At 36.2% G+C, this 19500-nt stretch overlaps 2 protein-coding genes across 2 annotated transcripts; both read left to right on the top strand.

The window, feature by feature from the left end:
* The first annotated feature begins 3460 nt into the window (after positions 1–3460).
* Positions 3461–4229, top strand: LOC149006978 (transcription factor bHLH162-like). Its single transcript, XM_089164532.1, has 3 exons — positions 3461–3589; positions 3663–3998; positions 4080–4229. Exons 1-3 carry the CDS (start codon positions 3461–3463, stop codon positions 4152–4154), a joined length of 540 nt encoding a protein of 179 aa, XP_089020658.1. The 3' UTR covers positions 4155–4229.
* Positions 4230–15675: 11446 nt separating this feature from the next.
* On the top strand, positions 15676–16374 carry LOC149006977 (transcription factor bHLH162-like). The gene is made up of 3 exons (XM_089166997.1): positions 15676–15804; positions 15879–16214; positions 16300–16374. The coding sequence occupies exons 1-3, from the start codon at positions 15676–15678 to the stop codon at positions 16372–16374; spliced, it is 540 nt and encodes a 179-aa protein (XP_089023123.1).
* The last annotated feature ends 3126 nt before the right edge of the window (positions 16375–19500 follow it).

Raw genomic sequence — 19500 nt, 5'->3', positions numbered from 1 at the left:
AAATGAAAGAGAACCAATGAGAATCCAAGAAAACAAAAAAAAAAATCATATGAATCCAGTTTTTATTTTCTTTATTTACATGAATTAAGATTGAATTTCAACATTGACAATTGGGATAATAAAATTGAATTCCATGATTTTAATTTGATTGAAATCCACTAGCTAATATCTAATACATCTTTGTCTATTTTCTCTATATTATCCGTAATAACAAAAAAGGACCTTATTTTTAAATATATAAAAAATTCGATTAACTCTTTTTTATCTAATTAATTAAGTATGAAAATTAAATAAAATAAATAATAATAAATGCATGATTATCACGTGTAAGATGAGTTATCACGTTGGTTGAAATGATAGTGTCTTTATAAAGTCAAGTCAAAATGTCTTCAAGAAACCTCTCTCCATATGCACGCGTTTGGTTGAATTTGGATCCTCTCTGCTTCCAGGCACTCAGGCAGAGCCGCCTCCCAGGGTGGGGTCCGCTGATAAGTTTCTGTGGTCTCCCACTCTGTATTTCGGCTGGGCTTAAGAGACCCTGATAAGTGATAACAGTGCTTTCTTTATCTTATCGGCTTCTATAAAACCCTATCAGTTCTTGGCTTCTCTACTTCTCACACACAGATAGAAGCCTCTGGTTTCTCATTTTCTCCGTTCGGCTCTTGGGTTCTTCTGATAGACCTGAATTGTTTGCCTCTACCTTTTGTTATCTGGGTTTCCCTCCTCTCCCGTTTCACTCTTAGCATCATAGAGAATGGTAAGCTTTGTTCACACCTGTTGCTGAGAAAATAAAATACTTGACACTTGCTCCAACCGGTTTCTTCTACTGTTGTTCCAATGTTCCTTTGCATGGCATTTTGAAATTCAGCTGTAGCCTTCTGAGCATGGTAGCTAGAGAACCACCATTGGAGGGGTTTCTTTATGGCGGAAAACGAACGTGTTCCTTGATAACCATGCACAAATGCCATAACACAGTAAATTTTCGAGCAAATTGATCGAAATTCTTCCTTCCCCAGATTTTTTAAACGCAGCCATTCGCTAAAGAAATCTGGAAGCGATGGTGATGATCTTGTCCGGAGGAATAAAGCCCAAATTACTGCCATACCATATCGCTCTTGCATATGTACAACCTAACAGAATGTGTGCTTTGTTTCTAGCTCCCCACAGCGACCACAGCTCAGGTCGTTGCAAACCATCACCTGAAGCTAACTCCCCAACACAACTTCTCCATAAAAACTATTTATTTTCGGCAGCGTACGACATGACCAGGTTATCTTCCACACCGTCTCTGGAATAGCAGATGCACCCCTTCACCGTGTGCGCGCACCCCGCTCGAACCTTGCACTTCCCCTCGCCCCCCGGACCGGTGGCATCCGCCCTCTCGGTTCGCCCCCCCGCGGCCGATCCTGGTCGTGCCCCCCGGCTGGGGGGGGCGGTCGGTTGGTCCCCCCTGCACCTGTCCCCTCCCGGGGCGGCGGCGCCCGGGCGTCCGGCCCGGCCGGGGCCCCCCCCCGCCCCCCCCCCCCCCCCCCCCGGGAAAGTGTTAAGCCAAGCTTGATTGACCACAACATTGTCAATTTTTGAAGAAATTCTCTTCTCCCCCTTCACTTAGTTGCTCCAAGTAAAATGATGGCCAATACACCGGAGTTCAAGAAGGTTCACAACATCCATGCAATTACGGAAGTGTCTATACTTGCGAATAGGAGTAAGACCTCCACCCACCTTGTCATCCGGATTTAAATAAACATTAAAATCTCCCATAAAAACTCAAAGAGATGAGACTTGTGAGCCCAACCGAGTAATGTCCTCCCACAACGACTCTCTAAGATTGTCGTCAAAAGCACCATAGATGAAAGAAACCAAAATAGAGAACCCACTTTGCCGAGAGGTAGCAGAAAGGAGGATCATTTGATCAGACATATACAGACAATGTGTAGTAATTTCATCACCATTCCATAAAACCCATATTCTCCCATTCACATTAAAGGCGTAATTAGAAATACAACTCCATTTATTGTAGAAAGGGTCTCGCAACACAGGGAAAACTATCTGACTTAACCCTTGTCTCCTTGTCTCCAATAATGCAAAGAGATTTAAGTTTATGAGCACCAACCCAATCCATCACGGCACGACTTCTTCTAGGGTCATTCAATCCCCTAACGTTCCAAGCGGCAAGTTCATTAAGATGAATTAGAGTTGGAGAGACACGCTGAGCTAGGTCACGTTCCTCGGTGGGCTTCTATCTCCAACCCGAACACCTGCGGCATTTTTAACAACCTCCTCTTCCTGATCAAGATCTTTCTCATGTTCACGTAATGCATGGAAACGGTTACCACCGGGTGGGACCAGCCGAGTCTACTCGGATCCAATTACCATAGGGTGAGCACAAAAATTTAACCGTTCATGATCCAAAATTCTTCGAGCATTAGGGTCAGACATAGGAGAAGCCATATTAGACTCTCTTTGCATAGTAGAGACGATTTCATTCCTTTCAGAGCTGCTATTACCATGCGTTGACATCCATGAGAAGCAATATTTGAATTATTGTCTATTAAGGCATGCTGAGAATTCGGTAATGAATGAGCAACAATTTGGAGCTGGCGAATTGATATCATGGGGGTATTACTTATATATGCCGCCGAATGGGTGCGAATCCAAGACCTTCGCATGGGAGTTTGGGTTGTTAACCGCTCAATTAACCTACCATTGCCAACACCTTTAAATTTAAAGTTTTATTAGTTGGATGTTTAAAATTTCAACCATTGATATAATTAGATGCAAAGCACCTTTGATCTCGACCATCTGTTTCACAATTAAGAAAAAAGCGAAATTGTCTCGACTGTAGGCAGCACTGAGCTGCACATAAGTGAAACAACTTAAATCCGTCGTGTTTCTAAATTTCAAATATCCATTGCCAGATCTGCGGAGAAACCCTAGTTGATTTTCAAATCAGACCAAATAGAACCCCGGAAATTCTAGCTGTCTGAACCAGCTTCTCTGAATCAGAAACAAGCATGCGTATCGTCCGAAATTTAATCGTTTCTATTCGGCCGGAGGGTCCCATTAATAATTGAGGTGACTCGAGCCAACCCTAAGGCACGTGGTTTAAACATCAACAGCGTGCACATACTGTAAGGCACGTGGGCAGCTACTGAACATTGAAAATTTTCAAATTGTTCTTCGACATCCATCGTAAGCTCGCCTCAAAAGTTGACAAAATTTCCCTTATGTATTTAAAACCCTAAGCCTTCTTTACTTCCCAACTTCACACACACAAGCCTCTACTTTCTCATTTTCTCCGTTCCTGTCTTGGGTTCTTGTAGAAGAGTTCTGCTGATTGATCTTGTTTGCCTCTCCTTTTGTTGTCTGGGTTTCCTTTCTCTTCCGTTTCACTGTTCTTGTCTTGCTTTCTTTCGTTCAAAACCTCAAAACAAAAGAAGAAAGCATACTAATGGAAGCGATGAAGAACCACTCTAACCCATCACCCAAAAAGGAGAGAAAGACTATTGAAAAAAACAGAAGAATGCAAATGAAATTCCTTTCATCCAAGCTTTCCTCTCTCATCCCTCTCAACTACAACTCCACTAAGGTCTCTCTCTCTCTCATCCCTTTCTCTCTCATACTTTTATGTTATCAAAATACTGAAGCTCATTTTTTTACAGGAAATATCAACGCAGGAAGATCGATTGGACCAGGCAGCAAATTATATAAAGGACCTGAGGCAGAGAGTGGAAAATCTAAAAGAAAGGCGGAAGCAAGCCATGGACATCTATGGGATGAACAAGGATATGAAAGACACAGTGACAATTGGGTCAAACTTGCCAATACTTCAACTGAGGGATATGGATCATAGCATGGAGATTACTTCGATTACTGAAATGAACAAGGACTTGTTGTTGAGTGAAGTAATTAGCATCATCACGGAAGAAGGAGCAGAAGTTGTCAGTGCTAGCTTCTCAGTGATGGGTGAGAAGGTTTTCCGCACTATTCACTCTCAGGTAATGTTACTCTATCTAATTTCTAGCTTCTTCTTTGTTAGCTTTATCATAAGATTGATGGGGTTGGTTTGATCTTTGAAGGCCATTAGCTCCAGAATAGGAGTGGACACTGCAAGTTTATGCCAGAGACTGAAGGAGATTGTGAACGCTTCTTGACCATATGAATGGAATGACTGTTCACAAGATAATGCCAATGGTGGATTAGTAGAGCGGTTAAAAGCTAGCTTCCCAAAGGGAAACTCTTGGGCTTCAAAAAAAAAAAAAAAAACACTCTTCACAAGATAAGCATGTAGCTTTCTGGCATTGGGGCTGGGCATGAAATACAAATTAATTGATGGGATTACCTAAAGAACACTTCTTTATATGTGTTTATTTACGAGTCCGGATCATCTTCACCGACGGCTATTGACCACAAATTACAAAGGCTCATAAGATTAGAGTGACAGATTTTTTAAAAGATATTTTTTTTTTTATTTTTTACTTGTTGGCCCCACATAGTCTGTGCTCCCTTCAAGGGAGATGATCCATACCCTTAATTTACAATTTTTGGTTGCTGTATCTTTTGCTAGTAGTTCGTTAAATATTGAAGTAAGATTTTCAAAAAATAAAAAAAACTAACTAATATTTATGTTGTTGTTAAGAGTTGCCATTAGTGAAGTAGGATGATTTTATTTGAAAATGAGAATTTTTAGTTAAGGTGGCAAGCATCCGGGCTGCCACCAATAAAATCCATGTTTTACCAAAGTACAAGGACTCGGTTTTGGATTTTTATTTGCTGCAGCCTACAACAAGTCGTCACAATTGCACCCCCCGTGTATAAAAATACGATATATTAGTGAAAAATAAAAGTGCAAACGATTATTTTTTCTTACATTAAAGCATCTAATATTTTAAAAATTTACAAAATAAAACCCTTAACTAAGAAAAATTAAAAAAGATTAAGAAAATTTTGAAAAGAAAAAAATATTTACCTAGAAGTCCTCAAGATTTGTATTTATATAGTTATATTCGAACTTGATGACATGGTAAGCATCTCACACTATCACTGCAAGCCACGCTACCACAAACAAAGTTCTTTGAAATTAAAACTTTGAGGGTTACTTACTTAGTAAAATATCAATGCCTTATATTATGAGATGAAGAGTTTGAATTTCTTCGGAGCTAGGGGCAATGCCCTATCTTTTATATATATAAGTTATCCTTCTAAGGATGTAGTCAAGATGTGCATAAGTTGGCACAAACAAACCTCCAATTCGAAAAAGAAAATCTTGAAATTAAAGGTTTTCCCGTCTCTTACTATCTTTTGATTTTCAAGGATTCAGATCCTCTTCATTTGCGCAGGCCATCACCCTATTATACACCTTTGAGTTGGGCTGCTTGTGGTACACAGGTATAGAGGATCTGAATTAGCTTTTGAGTCTCTAAAAAACGCAACACAAGGGTATATTGATCATTTTATATACTAATCAAGACAAACACCAAACCTAAGCTTAATTAGTCAAGCCGAAATCTGTGATGGCGTCGTCATGTTTCAATAGTCATGCTAGAGTCAGCCCATTGTGCATTATGGCAGTATGCATCACTCTGCCAGCTTTGCTAGATTCAAGATACTCTATTTTCATTAAGACTTTTGTGTTTTCTGAGGTGCAAAGGTCAAAGATTTTAGTATTCTTGTGGGGTTCTTTGAAACAATGAACAAAAAAGAAAAAAAAATCTTTAATCTAGAGATTTTTGTTTTGTTTTTGGTAGAATCTAGATTATTGGATTTAGTAATAAAATTGTTTGTACGAAAATTTTTCCAACGGACGATATTTCAAGCAAAATAAACTGTAATTTAGCATATAAATCTCGTGTTGTAAAGGTTGAGTACTGAGGATACCTTGTTTAGAATCCATTCAGATGCATGTATATGAATCTTCTCTTTATCTCTTACTAGAGATATCATTGAAGCGATTGGTATAAATTGCCTTCTGTAATCTCGACAAATTCAGTACCAACATTTTTACCTAAATGGTTTGAAATTTCATAGATAATTTAACATTTTGAAACCTCAAGACATTGTATTTGTTATTTCATAAATCTAACACACTATTTTCGTACTCCAATAAACCTCAAGATATATAATCTAAATTTTTTCCAAACAACCATTTTGATTTTGATGACAACAAGAAACTTGTGTGTGTGTTTTTTTCATTCAAGCATCATCATCAATGTTAAAAATTTGAACAGCCATAATTTGAATGATGACTTCAAAGTTTAAAAGCTTTCCAATAAAAATAAAAATTCAAAGTCTGAATGCCTAAATAAATTGTAGCTGTGGAATCATTTATGCTTTTTCATGGATATTTGAATGTAATATGGTCTCTCCCATGCATCATCGCCCTTTCTAAAAGTAAACAGTGATGTGTCATTGAAGGGGTCTAGATCGAACGACACAATTCAAGGACTGGGTTTTCTGTTTTGGTAATTGTTGTATCTGAACCGGCATCTCTTTGTATCTCCATTCAGGGAAAGGCAAAGCCGCAAAGGACTATCACAGGAGAAAAGAGTGTGGATTTTGTAAAGATGACAATTAATGCTTTCTGAGTTCAGTCAATATAGACGATTGAGGCCTTAATGGTTCATGAACTATGACAGGAAATTTTGCTCAATTAACTCGTGCTGCTAATTTTGCTGAACGACTGTGAGTATGGTGTCCCACTCCACGCACACTGAGGCTTACTATCGCAGGAATTTTTGCAACATAATCAGCAACGGGCGTTACGGCTTTTATACCATCGCCATGACTGAGAGGTTTTCAGAAAAGAAAAGCTTTCTGCCAAGAAAAGCGTTTTGAAATAATGATTGGAGAACCGAAAGTAGAAGAGATTTAAAATGTTTATCAGTAATGAAACGTCGTCAGTGCTCTCGTGGCAACTTCTAACTGGTGGTCATGGCCGAAATACCTAAACCCAGCCAATTAGATGATGACGTGTAGGGCCGGTGGCCACGTCGGTTCACGTGATAGATTCTTCAGTTCCAGTCTTCTTGTGTATGAAGTCAAATATAAAGTCTTCAACACTCAACACGGGGGAGCAGCCTTGACAAATCTGTCTTGATTAGGACTTTTCGATTTCACCGCTTTCTTTCTTCTTCCTTTCTTCTTTCCCTTCGTCAACCATAAAATTTCACACAGATTAGGAAGAACCAGCAAAAACATTGACAGAATTTAACCTTCAATGCACCAAATCACTGGAATCCAATGTCACAAGAACAATAAATTTCACTCTGAAAGGAAAAACAAAATTTGTAGTTTGTTCTTAAAAAAAAAAAAAGGAAAAAAAATCGGTTCTTCATTGCTTTGCATCATCTTTACCTAACAAAATAAATATACTATGAACATCATAACTGATCAACTAATGAACCCTTTTGCGGTAGTTGGATCGACGGTAAATTAGATGAAAAGAGAAAATAGCTCAGCAACCTACTTTGAACCTTAAAGCTCGATACACATTAACCAGAATGATCTTTAATCAAATCCAAATGAATTCCATTCCTGTCTTCCATTATGGTCACGAAAGAATAAAGTGGGAAAATTTGAGAAACCCTAATCAAGTTCATCTCATTCGAGTCCATTCCTCTTTTCTCTTTTAATGGTTTCTCTAAAATGGGTTTCTTCTTTTCAAGCTTGTGTAATATTTTGCAAATCTATGCATCTTTTTGTGAAATAGATTCTTCATCTTTCATCAAGTCGCTACAGTGAAATAGGTTCTTCATCTTTCATCACCTTATTTTCCTATTTAGGGTTTGGGTTTGCCAAAATTAGAAACGCCAATTTGGCAATTAGGTTTTCTATGTACTCTCTGCTCTAGGTTTTAACTTCCAAGTCTCTTCTCTCGATCCCATTTTCAAACCCTTATTCATCTCCCAGCGGAAATAACAGAAAAACAAGAACAAGAAATCTAGAAGGTAAGTAAGGTTACCACACGGAAATCACATCACAATTCATCAGCCTCTTCCCCAATAAATTTCTAACGGATGATAGAATCCAATTCTAAGGACCTATTTTGTAAATTTAAAGATACATAATTCTAAAAGAGTAAAATAAAAAAAGTTAAATTTACATTTAAGTCCCCATGTTTTAACTCACAATTGTTGGATCCATTATTATATATGTGGCGACATCTCTACCGTTGGCTGCCAGCTGCAGCCAATAAAAATCCTGCTTCCCTTTCTTTGCTTCTCTACTTCACACAAGCAAGTTTGTGTGATGGGTTCTTCAAAAGGGTCTAGATTTCGATATCAACCGTTCTTTCGTATTTTTACCTTTTAGCTAAACAAATTGTCGAAATTAAAGCTGCAAGCAAAGTTTAAAGTATCACGTAACAATAATGTATTGTTAAAACCTTGAGGGGTTGCTTAGTTGGTAAAAGATCAATGTGTCATCGTATGAGATCAAAAGTTAGAATTCCTTCAGAGCTAGGGTCAATGCCCTATCTTGTATATATATAAGTTATCCTTCTAAGAATGTAATCAAGATGTGTGTAAGCTGGTCTGAACAAACCTCCAATTCCCCAAAAAAAATCCTCAAATTAAAGGTTTACCTGCCTCTTACTATCTTTTGGCTTTTGAAGAATTTAAATTATCTCCATTTGGGCAGGCCATTGCCCTATTCTTACTAGCAACGAAGTCACTAGTTGCTAGGATCTTTTTTCATTGTTCATATTTGCTGGTTTAATGTAATAATTACTTTTGAATTTTCCATATAAAAAGAATAATGTGTCATTGATTAGAGTTGAAGGAAAAACCTAGCATATTCTTATATAGACAATCTAAAAATCCTCCAATCAGATTTAATCATCCTTATTAGCATACACTAGCTAGTCCTTATCAAGGTTTTACTAACTATATATGTCACGTATGAGAACAAATTAGAAAACTAAATGAAAATAAGATACATTAAATAATGTCTATCTTATCTGAAGCTCCCTATGCCCACCCCCCCAAAACACCCACCCACCCAAAACCCAGTTTTTGAAAATGTATTCTTTTTTTTCAAGTTTTTTTTTACAGAAACCATTTTGGCCCTCTATTCATAACTGAAAATACCAGCACTCCCTCCCCTCCCACCCTCCCAAAAAAAAAATTCTGAGAAAAATTTTAATGATAAATATATTAGGTAGAAATGTCATTGTGGTTTGTGGTTTTTCAATTGTTATATTGTTTTCGTAAAATACTAATATAGATTTAAAATTAATACCTACTAGTTTTTTTTTCTTTTTCTTAAATACAAATACTAAAAATAATATAATCATAATTTAGCAGGATCTTACTAGGCTGGTACCTCTGACATGGTGGTGCCTGTGGTGCTCAACATTTGATAGACACCACGTGGATTTGACATTGAAAGAAGAGTGGAACAGGCCAACAGGGCTCGCTTTATATTATAGGGACTTCCCAGGAGACTTTTCAACTCATATCAGAGCAAGGAAGCAAGCAACCTAGTGCCACTGAGTGTCATGCCCCCATATTCAACAAATAGAAACAAAAACCTAAGTCATACTTATTAACAGTCATACAAACTAACCATGTAAGTGCATTACATTGTTATTTTGATACTTCCGTTTATTCCTTTTTACTCTAACAGGTTGGAAGGTACTGAAGTTCCCTATTACATATTTCCATCAGCTAGGTGTTGTGGGCCTCATCTAACCCTTGTAATATGGGGCCATGACACTTAGACCACATGAAGTAATACCCATTCTCAGTACCCCGGCAGACAACAATGTAGGGCTTCGTTTTTCTCTTGTTCTTGTTTCCATATGGTATAGATTGCACGGTTGCTCCCCTTCCTCTAGCAAATAGCATTTTTCTTCAAGGCCACGTTTATTTGCAAAGGTAGGGGTGAAAAAAAAAAAAAAAAAAAAAAAAAAAAAAACATGTTAATTCCATGTGTAGTGGGGTGATGGAGAAGGAAAGGAAATGAAGGTGTAGAAAAGTGTTAATTGTGGGTCTCACATTTTATTTTTTCACACTTTTCTACAAAGTTTCACATATTTTATGGATTACCACTTCACCAGACAAGTTTATTTAAATTAAGAAAATTTGTCTCTAACTTTCCCATCCAAACAACTAAACAATAGGAAAATTTTGTTTTTTTCAAGAATTTTTTCACATATTTTTCCCCCTACCTTTATTCCAGCAAAGCCTTAATAAATGGCATGTTAAAAACGAGAAAGAAGAGGAAATAGAAGAAAGAAAAACCGATTGATGAGAGTAACATCATGTAGAAAGACTTGTCATACCAAGCCGTAACCTTATCACTTGCCCAGCAAGAAGATCACTTGTTGAGAAATGCTTTTCACTTTATTTGGATATATTATATCATGTACGTAATTTCCATTTAGATGAATAAAACTATTCAAAGTAGTTAGGTAAGATTTTTTAGGTAAGAATTTGAATGGTCGGAGTTTTTCTGATATGCTTAACAACCCATAGTACTTCATTATTTGTTCGCTTAGCAATACATGTACATTTTAATCATTAAATTTTAATCCAGAGTAATTAAATAGTCGATAATTAAAATTAAGTATTCTACATTGTTGTTCTCACTCATAAGGTTCCTTCCTTTCCCTGAAAATTTTCAGCTGATAGAAATAGAAGCTTAATTCATACTTCTTAGTAGTCATACAAACTAACCATGTAAGTGCATTATATTTGATTACTGTTGTGGATAAACTATCCATCACCGGTTCACATTAGACCAACTAGTGGTCCAAGTCGGATACGGGATGGAACCATAAGCCACGTAAGGATCTAATCATAGCCATCGATTTCATAGCGCTTGATCAGTGGCTCAAACAAGACCTGTTTAGTGAGGAAAATCGATAAATAGAGATCAAATACAAGCGGAAGGTATCACACTCCTATTCACTCAAAACCCTACATTTTCCCACTATATGATATTCAAAAAACTAAATCTCACTTGATCAGCTCTAGAACTACAGTTCTTCATCCCTTACTAACTTGATCGTCGGAGACGGAGTGTCGATCCAGCTGATCGACTCCGTTTTTATCCGTTCTTCAGTGATCTTACAGGTGTGAGTGGATCTTACATCAAATCAAGCCAAACCTGAAGCAATTGGTATGAATTGCGATTGGTAATCTCGACAAATTCAGCACCAACATTTTTACCTAAATGGTTAAAATTATATAGATGATTTAACATTTTCAAACCTCAAGACATGTATTTGTTATTTCATAAATATAAAACACACTATTTCCATACTTGAATAAACCTCAAGAGATATAATCCAAAATTTTCCAAACAACCATTTTGATTTTGATGACAACAAGAAACATTTTGTGTGTGTTGCTGTTTTTTTTTTTTTTTTTTTTTCATCAATGTTAAATTTTTGAACAGCTACAATTTGAATGATGACTTCACAATTTAAAAGCTTTCCAATAAAATGAAAAATTAAAGTTTGAACACCTAAATCGTAGCTGTGGAATCATTTTTACTTTTTCATGGATATTTGTGCTTGGTTGGTAAGACCAACACCTCTTATGAAGGTAGTATGATCTCCCCCATCATCGCCCCTTTTAAAATTAAACTGTGATGCGTCATTGAAGGGGTCTAGAACGACACAAGGGCTGGGTTTTGTATTTTGGGGGCCATAAGGCTGAAGCTGTGGTAATTGTTGTATCTGAGCCGGCATCCTTTGTATTTCTATTGCAGGGAGAGGCAACGGCGATCCTACATGGTCTGCCACACGTGATCTCAGAGGGCTTGGAGCACATTTAGGTGTAGAGGAATAACTAACAACTAGTTAGAAGCTTAAACCAACAAAATGGGGGAGCCACGACAATTGAAATAGCAACCCTGGTAGAGGATATTTTGTATGCTGATGGAGCTGTTAATGAGGTAGTTTAATGTGGATCTCATTCCTAGTTAAAAACTAACTCATCATCCCTATTTATTCTCTCCTCTATTCTCTCTCACATCTTTTCTTCCTAATTATTATTTTCTCTTTTTTATAAGCTTGGGTTATAGGATATGTTTGAAAAAAATTCTTATTAGATATTCAAAATATCACTTTTAATTAGAAATTAACTCTTCAATCCCTATTTATTCTCTCATATCTCCTCTCTCCTCTCACCTCTTTTTTTCCTATTTATTCTTCCCTTTCTGTAAGCGTGGGTTGAGAAAATTTTGAGAAAAAATCTTTTCCACAATTAGGTACTATTTCTCTTTCTCAATTTATTTATTGTTTATCTTTTGCTCATTTTTTTATTATTCTTTATTTGATTTTATATTATTTGGTTCTTTATTTCTTCTACAATTTTTGTTATTTGATTTTATATTGTAAATTTTTTTCGCTAAAATGATCATTATATTAAGCGAACAATAAATATTAAAAATACATCAATTAATATCTTATAAGGAACCAACCTCCCTTACCCACAACAACTGTTGCTCCCAATACACCCTTCCTCACTGGTTCCTACTCAGATTAGAAAAACCATTAACTCATAAAATGAAATCTAGGACGTCTAGAAGCATCTACATCAAGTTCATTAAGGATTGAAGCTGACCAAGGAATGTTAACATCAGAAGTTCCTAACCTAGCTGCCGAATTTGCCAAAAAATCTGCACGGTAGCAATGTAAAAAACCTTCTAATCTATAATCAGCAAATATTCTTGTAACTCTCTCCACATATGAAAGATATATCAAGGTATTTTCTTCTGCTGTATTAAAGTCACCACAGCTTTTGAATCACTTTCTACCCAAAGCTTTGTAATTTGTAAAGGCCTTGCCCAACGTAATCCGTGAATGAAAATTTCCAATTCAGCCTCAAAGTTGGTTTTAACATCTAAAAAATACGGAAATTGAAAACCACCGCAGAAACGTCATTTCGAAATACTCCTCCACCACCAGACCTTCCTGGATTGCCTAAAGAAGACCCATCAATATTTAGTTTTACCCATCCTGCAGGAGGATATCAAAAAAATTCTTGTGGAGGAGCAGCACTAAAAACAGAGAAGTGAAGGCCCAGTCTTCTTGCATCCGAAATAATGGTATGAGTTACTTTTCTCCCATCCATTTTAAAGCCAAAATGTACTAAGTCTGAAAAAATTAAACTCACTACCTCATCAGTCCTGAAATTTAAATTTTCAAATTGGATTTGATTGCGGACCATCCAAAGAAAATATAAAAGCAAACAACATCCATTAATCCAAGCACCGTAAAGGAGACTGTGAAGCCTGGTGTTTCCAAGCCTTGAATGACTCTACAATCGAATATTTTACTGTGCAGTTATAACCAAACTTTGTTAATGAAATGAAAAAAGATCACAGTATTTGAGCTGGAACTTCTAGGCGCGTTACAACGTCGCTTTCCTTAAGACGTAATTCGCCCTCACACCAATGTGCTATGAGGTATTGCGAATCGTCTCCCAGGATACAAAGAAGCCCAACTTCGAGTTGAATCTCTTGAGTTTTGCTGAGCACTCGCAAAACTTAAGAACAGAGAAGACTTCGGGTTTTTCTCTCTTATTCTGCTGTTGTGAAGCTAGACGTATATATAGGCATTGAGGTGCCTCTACTGAACAGTTCATGACTCTGTTCGTATGGGTGCACCTCTCTGTAGGGATACAAATGCCAACGTTCAGATCTGAGCCGTTGGATCGTTCGGCCGCACGATCTAACGGTCCAGATTGAACCATCAAGATGATATTTATGGATCTACTTCCATCGCCCTAGATCTGCCGTTGATCAAAATAGACGGTTCAAAATAGTGCTAAGTGTGTGCGCCAAAAACGCCTAGCCCACGCCGCGCGTGGGCGAGCGCGCTCGGACAGTACACCGTCATCGCTCGTACACTGCACACGCATTGGCATGTCTTTTGATATTAAATCAAATTTAATAGGCAGTACCTATTAATTAACTTGGATTCCGACATCTCGGTTTCCAATGTGGGACTATATAACACACTTTCCTAAAATAAACAAAGGAAAGTTTCCGCACTTATAAATCCAATTTTAAATGAAACGTTTATTATTCTATTATATTAAAAATAATACAACAAACTTTGCTGCAAAACCTTCTCCACATTCACGTGAAAATGAGCAGTGAAGAAAGAGATGTCCTCTAAAGCTTTACGACAAATAAAATGTCTATAATTAGTAAGATAACTAACTACCATTGGTTTGCATCTCTTACTTAACAAAAAAATTTTTGTTTGCATTTGATTTTTTCCAGATTAAGTCATGCATATTTTATGCTTTAATTTACCTATATCTTGTTGAAAAAAATATCATTATTAATAACTTGCTTATTTTTGTCAAATATTTGTGGGCCTCACAAAATATATGAGGATTTTTTTCTCAATATAATAAAATAATTCATAAATGAGATCCAATAGATCTTATAAGTGTGTGGTGAAAAAACATTAGAGTTTTCCCAATCTGAAATTCCATTATTCAGCCTCTAATATTGAATCCTGGTTTTATCCTTAGTGGATCATTTCTCCTGACGATTTTGTAATTATAAATTATGTAGAGTTCACAAGTAAAAAATAATAAAATATATAATAATAATAATAATCCATTACCCTAATTCTGTGGGCCTCTCCGCAATTTATACTTAATAGCCGTGGGGGAGATGATCCGGGAAAGAGTGTGGACTTTCTCGAGATGATAATGAATTGGTGTATGAGTTCGGTTAATGTACGATTGAGGCCTTGATGGTTCATGAACAGACAGATTTTTCGCTCAGTTGCACGTGTTGGCACTGTGGTTGAACGAAATTGAGTACGGTGTCCTGTACTCCTGTTAATGAGAAAACGCAGGCGTATAGAAACGCTGAAACACGACAGCCGTTATCTTTTTTTTTTTCGGTAAAAGAAAAACACGCTGAAACATCAAACACGACAGCCGTTATCAGTCTCGCTAATGATGGTGGAGCTAAATTAAAGTCAAAAGTTTTTTGAAATAATGATTGGAGAACCGAGAATACAAGAGATTTAAAGTTTCAACTGCTTATCAATAATGAATAGTCGGTGCTCTCGTGGCAAACGCCAACTGGTGGTCATGGTCGATATATCCAGATTCAGCCAATCAGATGATGATGAAGTGTATGGCCGGTGGTAGATTCTTTTTCAGTCTTTTCATTCCCTTGTTTGAACTTTCAAGTCAAATTAAAAAGTCTGCAATAGTGGGGAGCAGCCGTGACAAACCTTTATCCGTACCTTCCTGTTTCATCTTTTTGCTGAACAAAAGGTCGAGATTGAAGCTGCAAGAAAAGTTTAAAGTATCGCATATCGGTAATGTATCGGTAAGTTTACGTAATAGTCTTCAGATCCTCAGTCCTCTCTCCGTATACGTTAGGGTTTCTAGATCCTCTGTCTCCCTCCCTATATTGGGGCTGTGGCCTAAACCCTGATACCATCAGGTGCTTATCTCTTCTATAAAACCCCTACCCTTCTTGACTTCCCAACTTCGCACACACACACAAGTCTTTACTTTCTCATTTTCTCTGTTCCTATCTTGGGTTCTTCTAAAAGAGTTCTGCTGATTGCTCTTGTTTGCCTCTCCTTTTGTTGTCTGGGTTTCCTTTCCCTTCCGTTTCACTGATCTTGTCTTGCTTTCTTTCATTCAAAACCTCAAAACGAAAGAAGAAAGCATAATAATGGAAGCGATGAAGAACCACTCTAACCCATCACCCAAAAAGGAGAGAAAGACTATTGAAAAAAACAGAAGAATGCAAATGAAATTCCTTTCATCCAAGCTTTCCTCTCTCATCCCTCTCAACTACAACTCCACTAAGGTCTCTCTCTCTCTCTCATCCCTTTCTCTCTCATACTTTTATGTTATCAAAATACTGAAGCTCATTTTTTACAGGAAATATCAACGCAGGAAGATCGATTGGACCAGGCAGCAAATTATATAAAGGACCTGAGGCAGAGAGTGGAAAATCTAAAAGAAAGGCGGAAGCAAGCCATGGACATCTATGGGATGAACAAGGATATGAAAGACACAATGACAGTTGGGTCAAACTTGCCAATACTTGAACTGAGGGATATGGGTCATAGCATGGAGATTACTTTGATTACTGAAATGAACAAGGACTTGTTGATGAGTGAAGTAATTAGCATCATCACAGAAGAAGGAGCAGAAGTTGTCAATGCTAGCCGCTCTGTGGTGGGTGAGAAGGTTTTCTGCACTATTTACTCTCAGGTAATCTTATTCTATTTAATTTCTAGCTTCTTCTTAGTTAGCCTAATTTATCATAAGATTGATGGGGTTGGTTTGATCTTTGAAGGCCATTAGCTCCAGAATAGGAGTGGACACTGCAAATTTATGCCAGAGACTGAAGGAGATTGTGAACGCTTCTTGACGATATGAATGGAATGACTGTTCACAAGATAAACATGTAGCTTTCTGGCATTGTGGCTGGGCATGATGGATAAAATAGCCTCTCCATGAAGTAGGGTTTAAGGCTGCATGCTCACATCTTGATCCTCCAAAATAAGAACCTTGTGCACTGGGCATGAAATAAAATTACCAACCATAATATCTTTACCATCTTGAATTAAGATGAGTCAAAAAAACATGCCATACGTTGTTGGATGATGATCAGTGTGCATATTAGCTATCATGGAGTTTCATTGAAAATAAAGAAAGTTGGAAATTGTTTTTTTTAATTAATAATTAATGGGATCACCTAAATAACACTTTTTTATATGTGTTTATTTATGAATCCGACCGCTATTCACCACAAATTACAGGGGGCCACAAGATTAGAGTGATGAATTTTTTTAAAAAATATTTTATTATTTTTTACTTGTAGGTCCCACATAGTCTTTGCTCTCCTTCATAGGAGATGATCCACACTCTTTATTTACAACTAGTCAAATTATTGTGGTTGTTTGCCTTTTGCTAGTAGTTCGTTAAATATCGGATAAAGTAAGATTTAAATAAATAAATAAATAAATAAGAAAAAAAGAAAAGAAAGAAGAAGAAACTTATAATTATGTTGTTGTTAAGAGTTGTCATTAGTGAAGTAGAATGATTTTATTTGAAAATGAGAATTTTTAGTTAAGGCAGCAAGCATCCGGGCTGCCACCAATAAAAATTCATGTTTTACCAAAGTACAAGGACTCGGTTTTGGATTTTTATTTGCTGCAGCCTACAACGGTTCGTCACAATTGCACCACGTGTATAAAATACAATATAACAGCGCAAAATAAAAGTGCATACGATTTTATTTTATTTTTTTACATTCAAGCATCTAATATTTTACAAATTTACAAAATAAAACCCTTAACTAAGAAATATTAAAAGAGATTAAGAAAATTTTGAAAAAAAAAATTTATTTACCTAGAAGTCCTCAAGCTTTTTATTTATATAGTTGTATTCAAACTTGATGACATGGTAAGCATCTCACGCTAGCGCTACAAGCCACGCTACCGTAAATATAGTTCTTTGAAATTAAAACTTTTAGGGTTGCTTAGTTAGTAAAAGATCAATGCCTTATAATATAAGATTAAGAGTTTGAATTCCTTCGGAGCTCGGGGCAATGCCCTGTCTTGTATTTAAATTATATATATAAATAAGTTATCCTTCTAAGGATGTAGTCAAGATGTGCATAAGTTAGCGCGAACAAACCTCCAGTTCAAAAAAGAAATTCCTGAAATTAAAGGTTTACCCATCTCTTAGTATCTTTTGGTTTTTGAGGTTTCAGATCCTCTCCATTTGGGCAGCTAGTCCTTATCAATATTTTACTAACTATATATCTCACGTATCAGACCAAATTAAAAAAAAAAAAACTAAATGAAAATAATCCTTATTAGTGTACGCTAGCTAGTCCTTACCAAGATTTTACTAACTGTATATCTCAAGTATCAGACCAAATTAGAAAACTAAATGAAAATAACATACATTCAATAATGGCTATCTTATAACATACATTCAATAATGTCTATCTTATAACATACATTCAATAATGTCTATCTTATGTGGAGCTCCCTATGCCCCCCCCCCCCCCAAAATAAAATTTTTAATGATAAAGATATTAAGTAGAAAGGTCATTGTGTTTTGTAGTTTTTCACTTGTTATACTGTTTTCGTAAAAAACTAATATAGATTTTAAATTAATACGTAGTAGTGTTTTTTTCTTCTTAAATACTAATGGAAAAAATACTATAATCATAATTCGGCAAGATCTTACTAGGCTGGTACCTTTGATGTGGTAGCGTCTGTGGTGTTCAACGTTTGATAGACACCACTAAGATTTAGCATTGAAAGAAGAGTGGAACAGGACTCGCTTTATATTATAGGGACTTCCCAAGAGACTTTTCAACTCATATCGGAGCAAGGAAGCAAGCAACCTAGTGAGACTGAATGTCATGCCCCCATATTACAAGGGTTAGATGAGAAGGAGGGTTCGAAGTGTGAAGCTGAAATATTAGACGCCATTACTAGGAAATGATATACTAGTGGTAAATGTTGTTATTTTTATGCTTCCCTTTATTCTTTTAACTCTGACAAGTTGGAAGGTATTGAGCTTCCCTTTATTCTTTTAACCTCATCACTTTCCCAACAAGAAGATCACTTCTTGAGAAATGCTTTTCATATTATTTGGATATATTATATCATGTACGTAAATTTCAATTAGATGAATAAGACTATTCAAACTAGTTAGGTAAGAATTTGAATGGTTGGAGTTTTTCTGATATGCTTAATAAGCCATAGTACTTCATTATTTGTTGTAAAAATTACATGATTAGCTGCTTTTAGGTTTCCCCTTACAAAAATAGCCACTCAATGTTTTACTTCACAAAGTTAGCCAAAACTGAGTTTGCATTTACAAACTAGCCAGAATATTGATTTTTCACCTTTTTGGACATTTTTTACCTCTAAAACTGATCACATCAAGCAGAAAAATCACTATTTTGTCCATAAGGGAAAAATCATTATTTTTTCACACCCTTTGGACATTTTCACCCCTATGCCGGTATGGTCAATTTTAGGGGTAAAAATGTCCAAAGAGGTGAAAAAACACTATTTTGCTAGTTTTGTAAATGCAAACTCAGTTTTAGCTAGTTTTATAAAGTGAAACATTAAGTGACTATTTTTGTAAGGAAAAACCTAAAAACAGCTAATCACATAATTTTTCCTTATTTGTTCGCTTAGCAACACATTTACATTTTAATCATTAAATTTTAATGCAAAGTAATTGAATAGTCGATAATCAAAATTAAGTTGAGCGGAAAGAAATATGAAATGATATATTTTGTAACTTTAGCTACTTAACTACTTGTTGTATTCATTTTAAGTTAAAGTTCTTTTGTTTTGTTTAATTAAAACTTTCAGTATTCTAAATTGTTGTTCCCACTCATAGGGTTCCTTCATTTCCCTGATTATTTTCACCAGATAGAAATAGAAACTTAATTCATACTTCTTAACAGTCATACAAGCTAACCATGTAAGTGCATTATAATTGATTACTGTTGTGGATAAAC

The sequence above is a fragment of the Hakea prostrata genome, chromosome 8, assembly GCF_041222555.1.
Source record: "Hakea prostrata isolate BN-2017 chromosome 8, UWA_Hpros_2, whole genome shotgun sequence".
NCBI lineage: Eukaryota > Viridiplantae > Streptophyta > Magnoliopsida > Proteales > Proteaceae > Hakea > Hakea prostrata.
This window is presented reverse-complemented; position numbering and strand designations above follow the sequence as displayed.